We start from the raw sequence: 15,910 nt of genomic DNA, 5'->3' as shown, positions 1-15,910 counted from the left end.
TCAACCACTAAAGTCTTTTTCTTAGAATTGTGGCACTGTTTACAGATGTTGTGTAGTGTTTGTGAATCCTTTCAAAATAATTCACTAGTTTTATCGAAATACCAGGGTAAGTCCATTTCCTGGTTGAACTCTTGTACTGTACATACCCCAAATTCTTATCTGAGCCCTACGAAAGCACTGTTTCAACCAATACAATATATATATCTTCTCCGAAAAACAGCATTTTCATCTTGGCAACATATTACTGTTTTTCCAAAATATACATTAAAATAAAATAAAAATAATTGAAACAAGAGGTAGGGGATACATACATAATAGTCACTCGCTGCAGTGCCTCCCAGCTGGCACGTGGCACTACAACAAAGTCCCACAGACACCTGCATGGGTGCTCTCATGATTTAAGGTGTCTTTTCTTAGCATTGCTTCTGAACAGTAAGAGGGCAAATAAATATATGTCTTTCGGATGCCTTATGCCCATTTTTTTAATGCAGCAAACAATTCGTTGTGCAGATGATGAAGGTACAAGGATGCACTAATTCATTTTCTTCATCCATCCATCCCTTGAACATACCCTCCCTCTTTCAGTCTTCTATTCCAACCCAACATTCTCATTTGGGTGATGATAATGGAGAGTTCTGTTGAAGAGCCAGCCAAACTTGTGAGCTTGGGGTATTACTTGCCCCTTCTGAAGTCTCCCAAGGTACTCAATATAACTGCCTCTTTGTGCTGCCACCAGCCCTTTACCTGCGCTCTGCAAAAATGCCTGCGTTAATATAGCAATATAGCTCACTGCTGATGGCTCTGCCAGTTGCTAAAGTCAATTTGACTGAGTGACAGGCCTCAGATAAAGACAAGATAGCCATTAAGTACAAGTATTGCCCAAAGAAGAAGGGTTATAGTGCTATCAGAACATTCCAGCCCCTGATGGTAGAATGTTCTAAATTAAGCAGGGAGAAACAAAAAGACAAGGTGTGGAATGGCAGAGAAGAAGGTCTATACCAGTCAGTCCTGGCTTATTTCTACTCTATTGTCTTTGATGTCAGTCTTGATATTTCAGTATTTTAACTGATGTTACATTCAATGTAGCTCAAGGCCACAAGCTTTCTTTTCTTTCTTTTTTTGGAGAAGACTCACCTATGCATCTGTCTGCACAGGAAGTCTCATCATTGGAGTTCCCATAATTCATCTGCACAGGAAGTGACATCACTGGTTTCCTGCCAAAACTGTTTTTAAATGAAGAAGCTAAGCAGGAGGATTTAATTTCCCTTCATCAATCTGAACAGAAAGTAATATCATGGAATTTCTCAACATCCATCTGCATAGAAAGTGACAAGACCTGATTTCCTATCCTCCGTCTTTCGAGAGAGTGACATCACTGGATTTTTCATCATCGATCTGCATAAGAAGTGACATCACTGCCTGCCTTCTCACTACTTCAAACAACTCTTCAGAGCATCTCATTGCCCGGGTATCCTATCAAGGGGCAGACAAAGTCAAGCATATTGTCTATTTGTGCCTGTTAGGAACAGCAAGGGCCTTGTGCCAGAGCCCCTGTTACACTGAATTTTTAAGGGTGGATACAATCATATTTCACAACCAGCACCCCATGCTGCCAATCCCCATAATCACTCCCAGATATAGATGACCCAGACACTCATATAGCATTTGCACAACACATAGACCCAACCTTGTGCACATCTCAATAACTACCACAAACACACAAACTACAGAACACTCATCCTACTTCATCAATGTTCACTCTGCAGTGCTTCATGCACAAGACATTGCAGACCTTATTACTTATCACAAGCTTTACACCCTCTTCATCACAGAAACATGGTTCACTCCAGCATTTTCACACATCTCAGACGTCCCTCTTCCCACTTCCATCATGTAGACCATGCACATAAGAAGGGAGAAGGCCTCACTGTCATCCATAAGCCCTCCTGGCCCTGCACGATATGCAAGCAAGTAACACTCAAGTCTGGAGCTGGTGACACGCCATATCTCTCTCTCTCTCTCTCTCTCCCTCTCTCTCTCTCTCTCTCTCTCTCTCTCTCTTTCTCTCTCTCTCTCTCAACTCAGACTGCTGCCTTCCATTTCATCTGCAGGTCTTCTGGGCAGAACAAAAGCTTCATTGATGAATTCTCAGACCTCCTCACCACCTCATCCATCTGAAATGCCCACACCACACTCATAGGTGACTTCAGCCTCCAGACAATACAAGCTCAAAAAACAAGAGACACCTTTGTCAAACTCATTTATAGACTCAATGTGGTAAGGCATGTCAGACAAACAACACACTCCAAAGACCATATCCTTGACCCTTTCTTCTCAGCATCACCAACAATCCAATGCAAACCACCTATATCCCCTAAATGGAATGACCACTTGATCACTATGTCCATGATTAGCATCCACCAACAAACCAAGACAACACAAAAGAAAAGAATAAACCTTTAGATCCCTCAAAGAATTGTCAAATAGACAACCTCATGTTTGAACTCATCTCTCACGCTATCAACTCCACATCTTATGCCAACATCCTTCTAAACAACTTCAAAAATATTTTGGAAATCTTTGTGAACATCCAAGTTTCAATTACAACTTGCAGGTGGAGGCCAAAGTCTTCAGCGACTGGTACTCTAAAGACCTTTCTGACAATCAATGATCCACCTGAAGACAGGACAGAAAATGGAAGCAAAACAGAACTCTGGAGGACTTTTTGATACTGAAGCCCCTCCACTCACCATGAAGACAGCTCATCACATCAGCTAAAGTAAAGATCTATATCAACACTATCAATAAAGCTATCAACAGAAGCAGAATGCTGTTCAACACAATCAAGCACTGCATCAACCTCCTGTCAGACCCACCTTTTCCTCACTCAATAAAAAAGTGCAATGTTATCAACCTCTTCTTCTGTAAAAAGAATACAGGCGATCCGACAACACTAAGCTTGCTTGAATTCCTGCACCCACCACTTCCCATAGAATTCTACAATGATCAGCCTTCAAAACTCTATCTCTCACAGGTCACGCTAACATACTCAATTCCCTCCATGCAACTGCTTAAGATCCTCCTTCATCAAAGCTCTCTGGGGATGCTTTCTTACCCCTAAGTATTATTGTCAATACCTCTCCCTCTTAAGGCATCTTCCCAGAGGCTCTCACCCAGGCCCGATCCTCACACCGATGACCTTGCCAAATACAGGCCCATCACACACCTACCATTCATAAACAAGATCATTGAAAAAGCAGTCTATGTTCAACTCCAAGACCATATCAATAGTAACTGTTGCCTCCTGCACTACTGCCAGTCTGAATTCAGATCACTCTGCAGCATTTTAAACACTGCCTTACACATTACAGACCATACCATCTTGACCACAGATGAAAAGATGAAAATTATCCCTACCTGCTGATATTGCTGGATCTTTCAGCTGCCTTCGACACATTCGACCATCCCACCCACATGTGCACCCTGGAATCTCGAATGGGATTTACCATTAATGTCCTTTATTGGTTCTCCTCCTACCTTTCCAACTGATGCCAGTTAGTTTGCATGACCACACCTAGGTCACAAACTATCTCCATCACCTCTGGAGAACTTCAGGGCTCCATACTGCTTTCTGTCATCTTCAAGCTCTCCATAGAGCCACCTGGTGCTCTGCTCACAGATACAACCACCAAGATTCACCAATATGCTGATGATACTCAACTCTATTTGAACGTTTCCTCTGCTTCAGACATCGAATGCCTCCAAAACCGCCTGCATATCATCAAATCTGGGATGTCCAGCACCTACCTGAAGCTCAACTCAATCAAAGCACAATTTCTGGTATTTGCCTAGAACAATAGCCTGTAGTATAAACCTGGCTGAATGGCATGAACCTTGACGGCTTAGAACTCCAACTTTCACAGAATGCAAAGTCACTTGGATGCACCATGGACACCAACCTCACCCTCAAGAAACGTGCTGGCAACATAAACTGGCCTTGTACCCGCTCTCTTTGGTAAAGGGAGTCAAACCATTTCAAGAAAACAACTTTAGAACTGCTGTTCAAGCCCTCATACCCCTGCATCTGGATGGTGGTAATGTCATACTCCATGAACCCCCAGATGCCACACTGACACGCCTCAACATGCTGCAGACGTGTCATCCAAAGCCTGACAAAACATCACATCACCACATCACTCACCCACCCCCGGACAGAACCTCACTGACTCTCCTTCTGTCCTGCACCATCTTCAAAATCAGCTGTATCATTTATAAATGTATCACAACCAGCACCCCTCATTATCTTGCAGACAGGCTCCTTGGGTGGATCCTGGCACACCCTCAGCCTAGACACCATCAGATTGTAGATTTAGAACCCTAAAAAGGGAAAACAAAACAGCAGTCCTTTCCATCTATTCACCCAGAATCTGGAACAACATCCCCACATTCACCAGGACCATCCCAAAGCTCTTTCAATATTGGAAATAGTTGGAAACTCACCTCTTTGAAGAAAACAACATCAAAATGCATTAACCATAATCAACCCAGCTCCATATTGCTCTATCTCCAATAAGTAGTTGACTTTATGCTTTTCTTAGACCATGTGCAGTGCCCCTCTGCCTTTCGGTTTGGTTTGTGTTAGAGAAATACCATTTAAATAAATACATACATATAAACATAAATCCTCTATAATTAATCTTGAGCTAAGTGTGGGAATCAATGACACTTGTGGTAACAGACGTCATACATCTTAACTTCTAAAAGCAATGCAATATGAACTCATTTTGATGCCAGTATTCTGCTAGACTAATGGTCAGTCTCCTATCTTTTGGTGATGATCTGCATTTGGACTTGGCAGGTACAAACAAAATGATCATCTGTTGCAAAGTGAGGATCCCAAAAACAAACAATAGTATGGATCAACGTACATCCATCTGCTGAAATACCACTTTCTTCTGCCAGACCTTCTCACAAACTGGTCCCCTTCCAGAATCCCTATCACCTCCAAACATGCAATTCACCTCACATTGGTCTGTTGCATGCTAACTCATCTTAATTATTTTAAAAGCTCATGGAAGTGTTGCTCACCAGTGTGAAACCATTATAGTGGATATACAATGCATACCTTCACTTCCTTCCTGGTGTATATTAACTGCTGTGATCGTGAGTGATATGTTGCGGAGGTAATTTTTTCCAGATAGTTAAAATAAAGTTTTGGAGTTCCATGATGGCTGGTGCGGGTAGGGAGGACCTTTGGTCAACTGTAAAAGATCTGATGAGGCTTGTTCAGTGGGGATGCGTCCTACCAACACTCAGGAGCCTCACCTCAACATACGTACGACCATGCTAGCTAGGGATTGTGCCATTACACATCTGTGGCTTGTCCGGCTGGAAAATGTTTGCCTTTAGCAGACTTCAGATTTATCTGATGACCCTTCAGGTATGAACTCATGTCCTCTTATGACTAGGGACAAAAGGAAGGATGAACAGCTTTAAACGATTGCGCTGATTCTGCAAATGCCACTAATTAGATTACTGCACACATTCTTATTTCACTCTTTTCATGTAGATGGACAGCACTTCTGTGTCCCTACAGTTAAGTTTTCACTTTTTAGATAACAATAATTATCAAATGTGTCGTAGCAGCTGGAACTATAAGTTACTTTCAAGGTATAAAAATGGAACAAACGTTTTTCAAATTTCGAATCTTAAAACAGAATATAACGCCAATGTTTGGTCCTAGTTAGAAGATTCCATAGTGTTCCAAAGGGTGTGTGTTTTAAACATTCAATACCTTGACATAGAATTTGAAAGAATCTATTTTTCATCAGTTTTTCCTCAATAGTTGAACTAGTTGTGCACTTTAGATGCAATAGGCTGGTAAGATCTGTGTACAAAAATGGATTGAATCTTTTCATCTCTATTTCACAAAGTGCATCCATTATGATCGATGTTGAGTGTAAATTAACTGAATATAAGGACAGCATATGTGACCTTGCCTCACTTCAGCTGCATTATCTTAGATCAGCCAATAGAGGACTAGTTCAGGTCCCAAGAATTCGAAGAGCTAGATGGAGGGGTAGAAGCCTCTCCTATCGGGCAGCTAAACTCTGGAACTCGCTCCCAGTTGCCATTAGGTTACAAGCTAACAGACTCCTGTTCAGGAGAATGCTTAAGACCTGGTTGTTCCCGACCAGGCGAATCTAATCCTCTCGTTCTGCAACAATTCCATCACTCATTACATTTCAGCTCCAAGACGCCTCGGCATTCGTGCACTCTATAAATGCATTACTTACTTACTTATTATCCTGCAGCAGTACATAGTTAAACGGTTAAAGAAGACACACGTTGATAGCAATAGTGTCAATCATTAATTATGGGCCTTTTATTGTTCTTGTAAAGAACATGAATTATTACTCAACTACATTCAAACAACTATAAACTCTTTATTTTATTTTTATTTGACTTATTGCTCAACCACACTTAAGCAACAATCATTGCTGATGGTCTTAACTCTACTTTATTTTGAGTTGAAGTATTGCTCAACTACACTTACTCAACAATGATTGCTGAAGGTCTTAACTATACTTTATTTTGGGCCTGATATACAAAGATAAACTTACATTTTTGTGTAAGTTTACTATAGTTCGCTATTCCAAAAGGAATTTTACTAATAGTATCTTTATGACTATGGAGTCTACCCACATTAAAAGATAGAACTGTCCTATCTTTTTATATGCAGAGACTACGCGGTCGTAAAGATACTACTAGTCAAACACCTTTGTGAGTAGCAAACAATTGTAAACTTACACAAAAGTTTACATTTGTGTATCAAGCCCTTTGAGTTTTGATAGCCGCAAATGTATATGTGAGAAATAATATTCTCTCCGTTGACCAATGCGAAGATCACTCTACCTAATTCAAAGATAAAGAAAGTGGGCTACTAAATTCGAAATTATTTAAAAAAAACTTTAGATATAAAAGCCTCATCCTTCTGCTGTTACAAATGAATAGTCAACGAGCACAGAATCTCAGACATAAACATCCTGGTATTTAAGAACAGACTTCAGTTAATTTAAGTAGCTTCATGGAGCGTTTTCAGCACATACCAAAATAAAGATATGAGGATGTCTCACAGCTGTGATTCTAATAAAATCCCACTCAGTAATTCCATGTGGTGGAAATGCTGCAGTGTTTCCCACCGTGCAATTTCAAGCAGAGAGCTGGAATAATGAGAGCTATGCCCGTAGACAAAACATCCTTTAATCCAAGGTTCTTTACGTGTTCCTTACAGCTTTATGGATTTTGCTTTCTTTTGTGAGCTACTCGGGTTTTGACTGTTTCAGATAATAACTTTGTTGGGTGCTTTGACAATGTATTACTTCTTGGGCAATTGTGTTCCCTTGAGATGAAATTGACAGGAATAGAAAAAAGTCAGAAAAAGGGATTTATGAAGCGTTATGTATGTTTTTTGGACAGTGTGATGAATTTTAAGAATTGCTGTTTGAAATAAATTGCTTGGGCTCGCTGCAGTGATTTTTGCTTGGTGCGGTCTGATAAGCATATCTCAGATATGAATTTAGTGAGTATATAAGCAACTACTTGTGCATACTTATATATTTTTTTCATGGTTGCCTGCAAAATACCTTTTCGCCTTCATAATGACGCCCCATCAGTGCTTAATTTGTAAAATATTTAGTGCCAGGGCTCTGACCAGGAGGCCACTGCAGCTTGCACTACCCATCTCCCCTGTCCTCGCTGCCAAAACAACTAACCATCTCTCTCGCATGTAAATGCGACAGTTCAGATTATTCCAGGTCCCCAAAGGAATGACTGGGGAGGCAGGTACTAGTTTTAATGTATATTGTTTTCCTAAACAGCTGTTCTACTGGTCATCTTTAAAATACATGAGCAGCGCCACCTTGTGGCAGACTGCCCTAAGTGTGGTGTTGATGATTAGGTGCCGGCGCAGAGCACCGGAAACCAATAAGTGCAGGTGCTCAGCACCTGAAAGCTCCGGTTCTAATTAAGCTCTGCTCCCCATAAACCACTCTGCTTTGCTTTAACATTGTTAGGGCTACTAGACTTTTGCAGATTGGAGGATCAAATTAAGCAGGAACGTTATCTAAATTATGGGATGTAAATAAAAATGATGCAGCACTTTGTCGTTATTATTTATTTGCCGTTTGAGACAGAAACAATGTTTTTGGTGAAATCTGCAATTGCTGCAAATTATGCGGCAAACTATGGCTAGATTATGTGGCAAATGCAGTAAATTCATAATTATGCAGTAAATGCTGCAGCTACAAAATTGCCTAAATTCGCTGACCCTCATCATTGACCTTTTTTTATTAACAATTTATTCAGGAAACATAAACAAAGACAACATACTCGCATTCTAATGGGTGCCCATTGTTATCTGCACTTTGAAGAAAACAGGTTTTGCTAGCTCAGTGCTCCAAAATAAACATTTATTATAAAATATATATATATAACGGGTTCCATGTATATTATGGCACTATATTGCAATTTGGAAGCTCTGGTGGCATTGAGAAAACATTTGATCTTTAGCATTGTGGTTGATAATGTCCCTTCAGAATCCCTCAATAGCAATAGTGGTCCATATTACAGTTAACTGTAACTTATTCTCTATGTGTCCATACATTTCTCTAAGTCTGAAACAACTGGATATAGGTGGCACATTTTGAAGATAGACCTGGAATGGGGCGGGCCGGATTGTGTAAATTAGGGAGAAGGAGGGTATTACATTTTAGGTTGTGATGAAGTAGGTTTCCTCATAAGATGCTGATGATGTTCCCTTTGAACGGATGGGTCATCGGCATCAGGATGAAATGCGTGAAGCTTATCGCAAGCCTGATATGTGGTAGCTGGGCTGGTTTTCTTTATTCTGGGCAGCCGCTGTCGGTAGTAGGAGTAACCGCAGGGTGGTGACGTGGGGAGGGGGAGGGGTAGGGTGGGGGGTAGTAAACTATGGATTACGGAGGTTTACAGGTAAATTAACATATAAATTAATAAAACGAATTTCGTTGCCTGCACTGCAGCGCATTTGGAGATGCAGTGCACGCAACGAAAGCCTGTGCCATCTCAAGTGACAATGTGGTGCTTTCAGGATTGCGAGACTTCCATCTTTAGTGAGGCGATGGTGCACTGGGGGCTTCCAGACTGTGTCATTGTCTATGACAATGTGGCACTTTCAGGCCTGTTTGACTTTGACATTCAGTGAGGAGACAGCACCATCATAATTCCAGCCTGTGCCATCTGCAGTGCCAACTTGGAACTTCCAGCATTGAGAGACTTCGACCTTTATGGAGGTGAGGATGCAGTGATACCTTCCAGACTGTGCCATCCTGTCATCTTCTGTGGCAATGTATTACTTTCAGGACTGTGTCACTTATATCTCCAGCGAGGTGATAGTGAACTGATGACTCTGGTCTGGACCATCTCCAGTATCCTCGTGGTACTTTCAGGATTGGGAAATTAAATCTCCAATGAAGCGAAGGTGAACTGAGGATTGCAGCCTGTGTCATCCTCTCTGACAATGCAAAGTGGCACTTTCAGGGCTGTGAGGCTACAGCATCCATAGAGGCGATGGTTCATGGAAGACTTACAGCTTTTTTCCCTCTATTAATAATGTTGGACTGTGAGACTTTGATCCCTAGTGAGGCCCTGGTGCCTTAAGGATGACCCGCTTGTGCCATCTATCTCCATTGATAGCATAGGACTTCCAGGGCAGTGAGGAGGTGGGGCCATGTCAGTGCGTAAACAAGAGAGAAAAGGGAAGAAAACAGAAAATGGCTTAGGATGAATGAGACTGCGGCTTCATTGGAGCTTTACCTCTGCACAGCTTCAGTCTGCCCCATTTTATGCCTCCAACACAGCTCCCTTATTTATGCTACATAATTCGGCAATGAACTTCAGCTCGCCCTCTTAATAATGACAAGATCTGTTGTGAAACCCGTGGCCCTGTTAATCTTAATAAAAACTCCTCCTTCCCAGCCTGTAACCATAGCAAAGTGTAACAAATGTTTAGGTGGAAAATGTTGCGTAGTTCTTATTTAACAATCGTATTTAGCACTTATATGTTACAAGGGCATATTTATGATATAGTCTGAGGGTGCTTTACACGTAACTCAACATAAGGTTACAATAAAGCAAAAAGAAAAGTAACATTCAATCAGAAATGCATGCAATAAAGACATCAATATCAGGGGTAGGGTCTGAGGACATCAGCTTGAGTTAGGGAACATTTTTTGGGGAAGTGGCCCTCAACCCCCCGGTACTCCGATGAATTGAGAAATCAAAAACTGGCATGTAAGCGATTGGAACGGGCTTGGCGGAGAGGCTATAAAAGTTCAGATAAGGAAACGTATAGACATAGCATCTCCATCTACAAGGAGTTATTGTTGGAAACAAAAAAAATGTTTTTTGTGGCGCAAATCTCACAAGCCGAATCCAATTCTAAAGAACTTTTTAAAACTATTAAGAAACTAGCCACTCCAAATGTCCCTAAGAGCTCAAGTAGCCCAGAATTTTGTGCTAAACTGGACGATTTTTTCAAACAAAAGGTAGAATCCATTTTTTCGTCTTTTACCCCAGCTGAAAAAGAGGTAAACGTGCTGCCGCTTGCATCAGAATCAAACAGTCTCATCTCCATACCAGTCCTAGACCAATTTCTACCTCAAGAGACATCAGACACGACTAAACTCCTGAGTTCAATTCGATCCAGGGCCCCCACTGATCCCTGTCCAGCGCTTGTGCTGAAACAAATCTCAGAAGTCATAGGGATAGCACTCACACCTTTGTTGAATGCCATATTTAGGTCGGACATTTTTCCCAGAGAGTGGAAGAAGGCCTCTATTCTTCCCACAATGAAAAAACAGACCCTCGACCCAAAGGACCCAAATAACTACAGGCCAATTTCGCGGCTCCCACTCCCTGCTAAAATTGCTGAAAAAGCCATGAATATCCAACTCAGTGCATTCCACCAATCCAACAAGTTACTAGACCCGTCTCAATACGGGTTTAGAGCAGAACATAGCACTGTGCTGGCCCTAACCAAATCCACAGAAGAAATTAAGGAGGCCTTGGACAATGGAGGCAATGCAATATTAATATTGCTGGATTTTTCCGCGACCTTCGACACGGTCCATCATGAAGTCTTGATGGACAGGTTGTCTGAAGCAGGGATAAAAGGATTAGCCTGGAAACTCCTGCAGTCATTTCTCTCTGACAGAATGCAAACCGTGGATCTGCATATTAACAGGTCAAAGCTATTTTCCCTCCCATGTGGTGTGCCACCGGGCTCGTCCCTTAGCCCGATGCTTTTTAATGTGTACGTGGCACCCCTGGCAGGCGTGATCAGATCCTTTGGTTTCCAACTCACCTCCAATGCGGACGACACTCAAATAGTGTTGTCACTAAGGGATGGGGCTGAAAAGAAAACAGGGGCACGCTTCCATGATTGCATGGTAGCCATCTCTGGATGGATGTCCTCCAATTGTTTAAAGCTTAACTCAAGCAAAACCGAGGTCTTAAAGTTTGGGAATAATCCACATGTGTGGACACCTGACTGGTGGCCTGAAGACCTGGAAACCTGTCCTGCACCCACTAGGAAAGCAAAAAATCTAGGGGTGATAGTGGATAATAAGCTTGCTCTGGGTGAATATATAAGTACAGTGGTCTCAGCCCGCTTTTTGACACTTAGAATTATAAGAAAAATAACGTTTTTCCTCCCTGATAACAGTCTCAAGACAGTGGTCACTGAACTCATTATGTCACATCTTGACTATTGCAATAGCCTTTATTTGAATGCCCAAAAACAACACATCAATAGGCTTCAAATTGCTCCGAATGCAGCGGCCAGAACACTGTCAGGGACTCCGAAATATGCTTCGGTAAAGGAAGATCTAAAACAACTCCACTGGCTACCTGTCAAACAAAGAGTGCGTTTTAAAACACTTTGTACTGTCTTTAAGGCCCTCAATGGAGCAGGACCCTACTTCCTGAGGTGGAGATTCCAGTGGTATGTCCCCAGGAGGACTCTTCGCTCAGCAGGAGCTAAACAGGTCCTAGTTCCCTCAATCTGGGGAGGTAGGAGCTTCATCATCTGTGCCTCAAAGGCTTGGAATGATCTCCCTTTCTATTTGAGGAATTCGATAGACCTCCTCTCGTTTAGAAAGGGGCTGAAAGCATGGCTTTTTACTCAGTTGTCTATATCATCGCGTTTTCCAGCAGGCAGTGCTCAGCGCCAGGACACCCCAGGGTAACTGTGTGCTTTAAAAGTGAAATTAATATAACATAACATAACATATTGGTTTTATGAGGTCCGCTGCAGGTAAGAATAGGTAAATATATCGACTTTACACGTCTTTAGTAATCCGACCTCTAGGGTGAGGGTTCATATCTGCTTTCTGGGGGATTAGAGTTTGCACGTGCCACGTTGTCCATAGTTTGTAAAAGGATGAGAAAGAACATGGACTAAACACCTTAGGAATAGTTACAGCTAGAGGTACTGTTGCAGAGTTCCTTGCAAGCACAGCATATGTAGTTGCCTCTATAGTGGAACTTTTCAGGCTGCAAGCTTTTACGTTCTCAAATGAGGTGGCAAGTATGAGAGCTGACGTCAGTAAATGTGTGGGGACTTGAGGTCTGTGTAGGTAATGCGCAAGGGCACAATGCCTGGATAGGTCTTTTTGTAAATAACCTGATTTTAATACCATTTGTTTTAACTGTGTTTTTCTGCAAACCAACAGGTGGAAATGCAGAGAGCTCATTCGACATTGAGAAAGGTGTCGGCACCATTGTCATTGCTAAACCACTGGATGCAGAGCTGAGGTCTATCTATAACATGACTGTGGAAGTGACCGATGGCACCAACATTGCAACCACTCAGGTACTCCCACAGGAATGCATATCTGAAAGCTCCACATGTACTATAAGCCTATAGATCTAGTGCCGACTCTCTGTATAAATCCAAGTGTGTTTATTGTGTTGTCTGGCTATGATTTCAATAGTTTATAGTGTCAACCAAAGACAAATAGAGCTTTACAACACCCCCTGTCTCTCGAGTAACATGTCAAAATATTGTATACAGAATTATTATCAGACATAAAAACTGTGTCCTTAATGTTGTTCACAAAAATATCATTCGGCTGGATGTAGGTTTTCTGTAATTAAATTCCATTATCCAATTATTTTTGTAAACAATGTTGTTTCTTTAAAAAATATATTTTTATTGACCTCGTATGTCAAATTAAGTTTACATTAGATTCATCACATATTGTCTTACTTGTCGCTTCTTTGACAACAGCCATTATTTCAGCATTGCACAACCCATTTTGGGTTGAAATTTCATCGACACAGATGAGTAACAAACAAACCCACAAAGGGATTATTACTCAATTAACTGATTTGTGAACATTACGTGGTTTGTTACTGACAAATCCACCCCTGCATACAGTTTCCATTGGATGTACACTTCTTTGCTATGTGGTGGATATCACACTTGGGTCTCATTTCGCTTTTGAAAAAAACAAATTGGTTTATTAATTGTTGAGATAAACTGACTTCTCTTTTTTTATTTGTGGTGGTCTTTAATCTTCACTCGTAGCATTGATTGCATGGGGTTAGTTAACCTTTAAGATTGATGGTTTGTAATTAGGGCTCCCGGTTTTATGGTATTTATTTTTTTGCCATTTCCGTCTGTATTTATCCATATTTATTTTTGGGGCATTTTTTCTGTAATTATCCACATTTATTTTTGCCACAAGCAAAAGACGACGCTACAGCTAGTATTTTTCCGCATTTAATTAAATTGACATTGCACACCAGTGCCCGGTTGTTACTGATCAACACAATACATTCATCTGAAAACTTTGCCATTGTAGTACAAGCACATGTGCATTTCAAGAGACTTTGCGGACATTGAGGCTCTTTCTGGTTTGTTAATGAAATGAAGACCACTGAAAACCCGTTCAATATTTGCTGATGATACTGGAATGGCCAAGAGATTCAAAGAAAGATTACAAAGTGTTGGCCATTCTTGCTTCTGAGAACGCCAGTATGTCATTGCACTGATGTCTTTTTGTGGGATAGGGTGCATTACATATTTCTTGAATTCTTCTTCTACAACATTCATTACATCATCAGAAGCGCCAACCAACATGAATAAATCTTTGTAATCATTGAAATCCTGACTACACTGAACTGTCTTGAATGGGTCAAGGATTGTAGCCCGTTTCCAAAAAGATCTGTAACTCATTTGACCAGTTATGTTACGAGCTAGGACAGCATCCCACTTGTTTTTCAGTGCATCTTTAAAAGTAATCATCTCTTTTATTGGGGCATTTGCTTTTTTTTGTGGTAACATTTGCAATAGACTGGCAATCATTGGGTCTTGCGTATAGTCTTGCTCCAATGCCACAGCCATGTCAACCTCTATGGCTGAATATATTTGGTGGGCATGTGTTTCTTCTGACTCAACCTTCTTCTGAATGTTGATGATGCCAGTGAGGGTTTTAACAATGAAATGCAACTTCACATAGAAAGATTGGTGGTTTGCACTGTTGGGGCCGAGGAGTTTACGTAGGTGATCAATTTTGGATCCTGTGGATTCTTCATTGTTTACAAAAGCAAGGAAGTAGTGCCATATTTCCAAAAGTCTTACTGCTCCCTCATACCAGCTGAACCATCGGATCACAACAACCGCCTTTGGATATCTCATTCTCCCGTCTACATTTCCTTGCGAATAAATGCGTAAGTTTCGTGCATACTTAAATACTGCTCCAGCCTTTATAACAAAATCATTCATGTCCCGGTTCTCAGGCTGAGACAGAGCATAGGAAACAGCAGCATGTATAAGATGACATGGATCTTTGACATGGATGGAATTAATCCTCTGAGCAGCGCGCAAATCAGTTACTGCCTTTGTCATATAGGATGCAGAATCAGAACATATTGCAACAAGATCATGCCATGATTTACCCAACTTTTAAAGCCCACTGTATACAATTAAAGCAATTTTAGTAGAATTACACTCATCAGAGACAGTGATGTCAACTAAGGCTGAGCGGCAACCCTTTTCTTCATCATCACAGTAATCTGTGACCAATGTTCCAATGGCTGGGTAACCATGCACCTCTGTGGTTTCATCAATTGTTAAAGAGATAGGGATATTTGTTTCCGAGCTGTGCTTCAAACACTTCGGGGAGATATTTTTCATACATTTCGCTGGATTTGCACATTGTCCTTGCTGCAGGGCACAGCTGCCTAATCAGCTCTCCAATTGTACCATCAGCCTGGTGAAGTGGAACACCACCTACACACAGAGTTTGCACAAACTTGTGCGGGATATCTGCAGCCTCTTCAACATTTTGACGTGCACGAGTTGTGCATTGCTCCATGGTCATTTGTTCCATACGGGCCTTCTTTACGACTGGAGAAGAAAGTCTCTCATGGGTTTTGCTGCTCAGGTGGGCTTTGATATTATCCGCTGCCCTGTTTTCAATGTCAATAGTTGTTCGACATGACTTGCAGGTGAACATTTTCACCCCTTTAAAGGATACGGCTTCAAATTCTGCATACTCCTGTACGTAATCATCAACGTCCTTGCTTTTGCGGCCCATCTCTATAGATGTAAGGATTCAACAATTAGGCAGCCATTGGTTTGATGTTTAAAATACTGTATGTGACTAGGACAAAACACTCAGCCATTATCTGCACTGCGGAATTGGGTATGTAGGAATTTTACCCGAAAGACATTCAAATCCATCAATATTTCTCGTTGATCTTAACTTGTACATTTTTAGTTGCAAATAATTTCTTCTTTATCAAAATATGTCCACGCCTTTCAAGATAACTAATTAGTTTTCAGGTTTTTGAGGAGCAGAGA

The 15,910-nt window shown here is 41.3% G+C and overlaps 1 protein-coding gene across 4 annotated transcripts in view; it reads left to right on the top strand.

Moving 5' to 3' along the window:
• The window catches only part of FAT3 (FAT atypical cadherin 3), a 748,816-nt gene that overhangs the window by 507,822 nt on the left and 225,084 nt on the right, over nucleotides 1-15,910 (top strand). For all 4 annotated transcript variants that reach the window (XM_085623129.1, XM_085623130.1, XM_085623128.1 and 1 more), the window contains one exon: nucleotides 12,774-12,913. In XM_085623129.1, coding sequence (XP_085479255.1) covers nucleotides 12,774-12,913 — 140 coding nt within the window. The remainder of the gene's footprint in view (nucleotides 1-12,773; nucleotides 12,914-15,910) is intronic.

This window comes from Triturus cristatus, chromosome 8 (assembly GCF_964204655.1).
Source record: "Triturus cristatus chromosome 8, aTriCri1.1, whole genome shotgun sequence".
Classification (NCBI taxonomy): Eukaryota; Metazoa; Chordata; class Amphibia; order Caudata; family Salamandridae; genus Triturus; species Triturus cristatus.
Note: the sequence above shows the minus strand (reverse complement) of the source record. Positions and strands in the feature narration are given on the sequence as shown.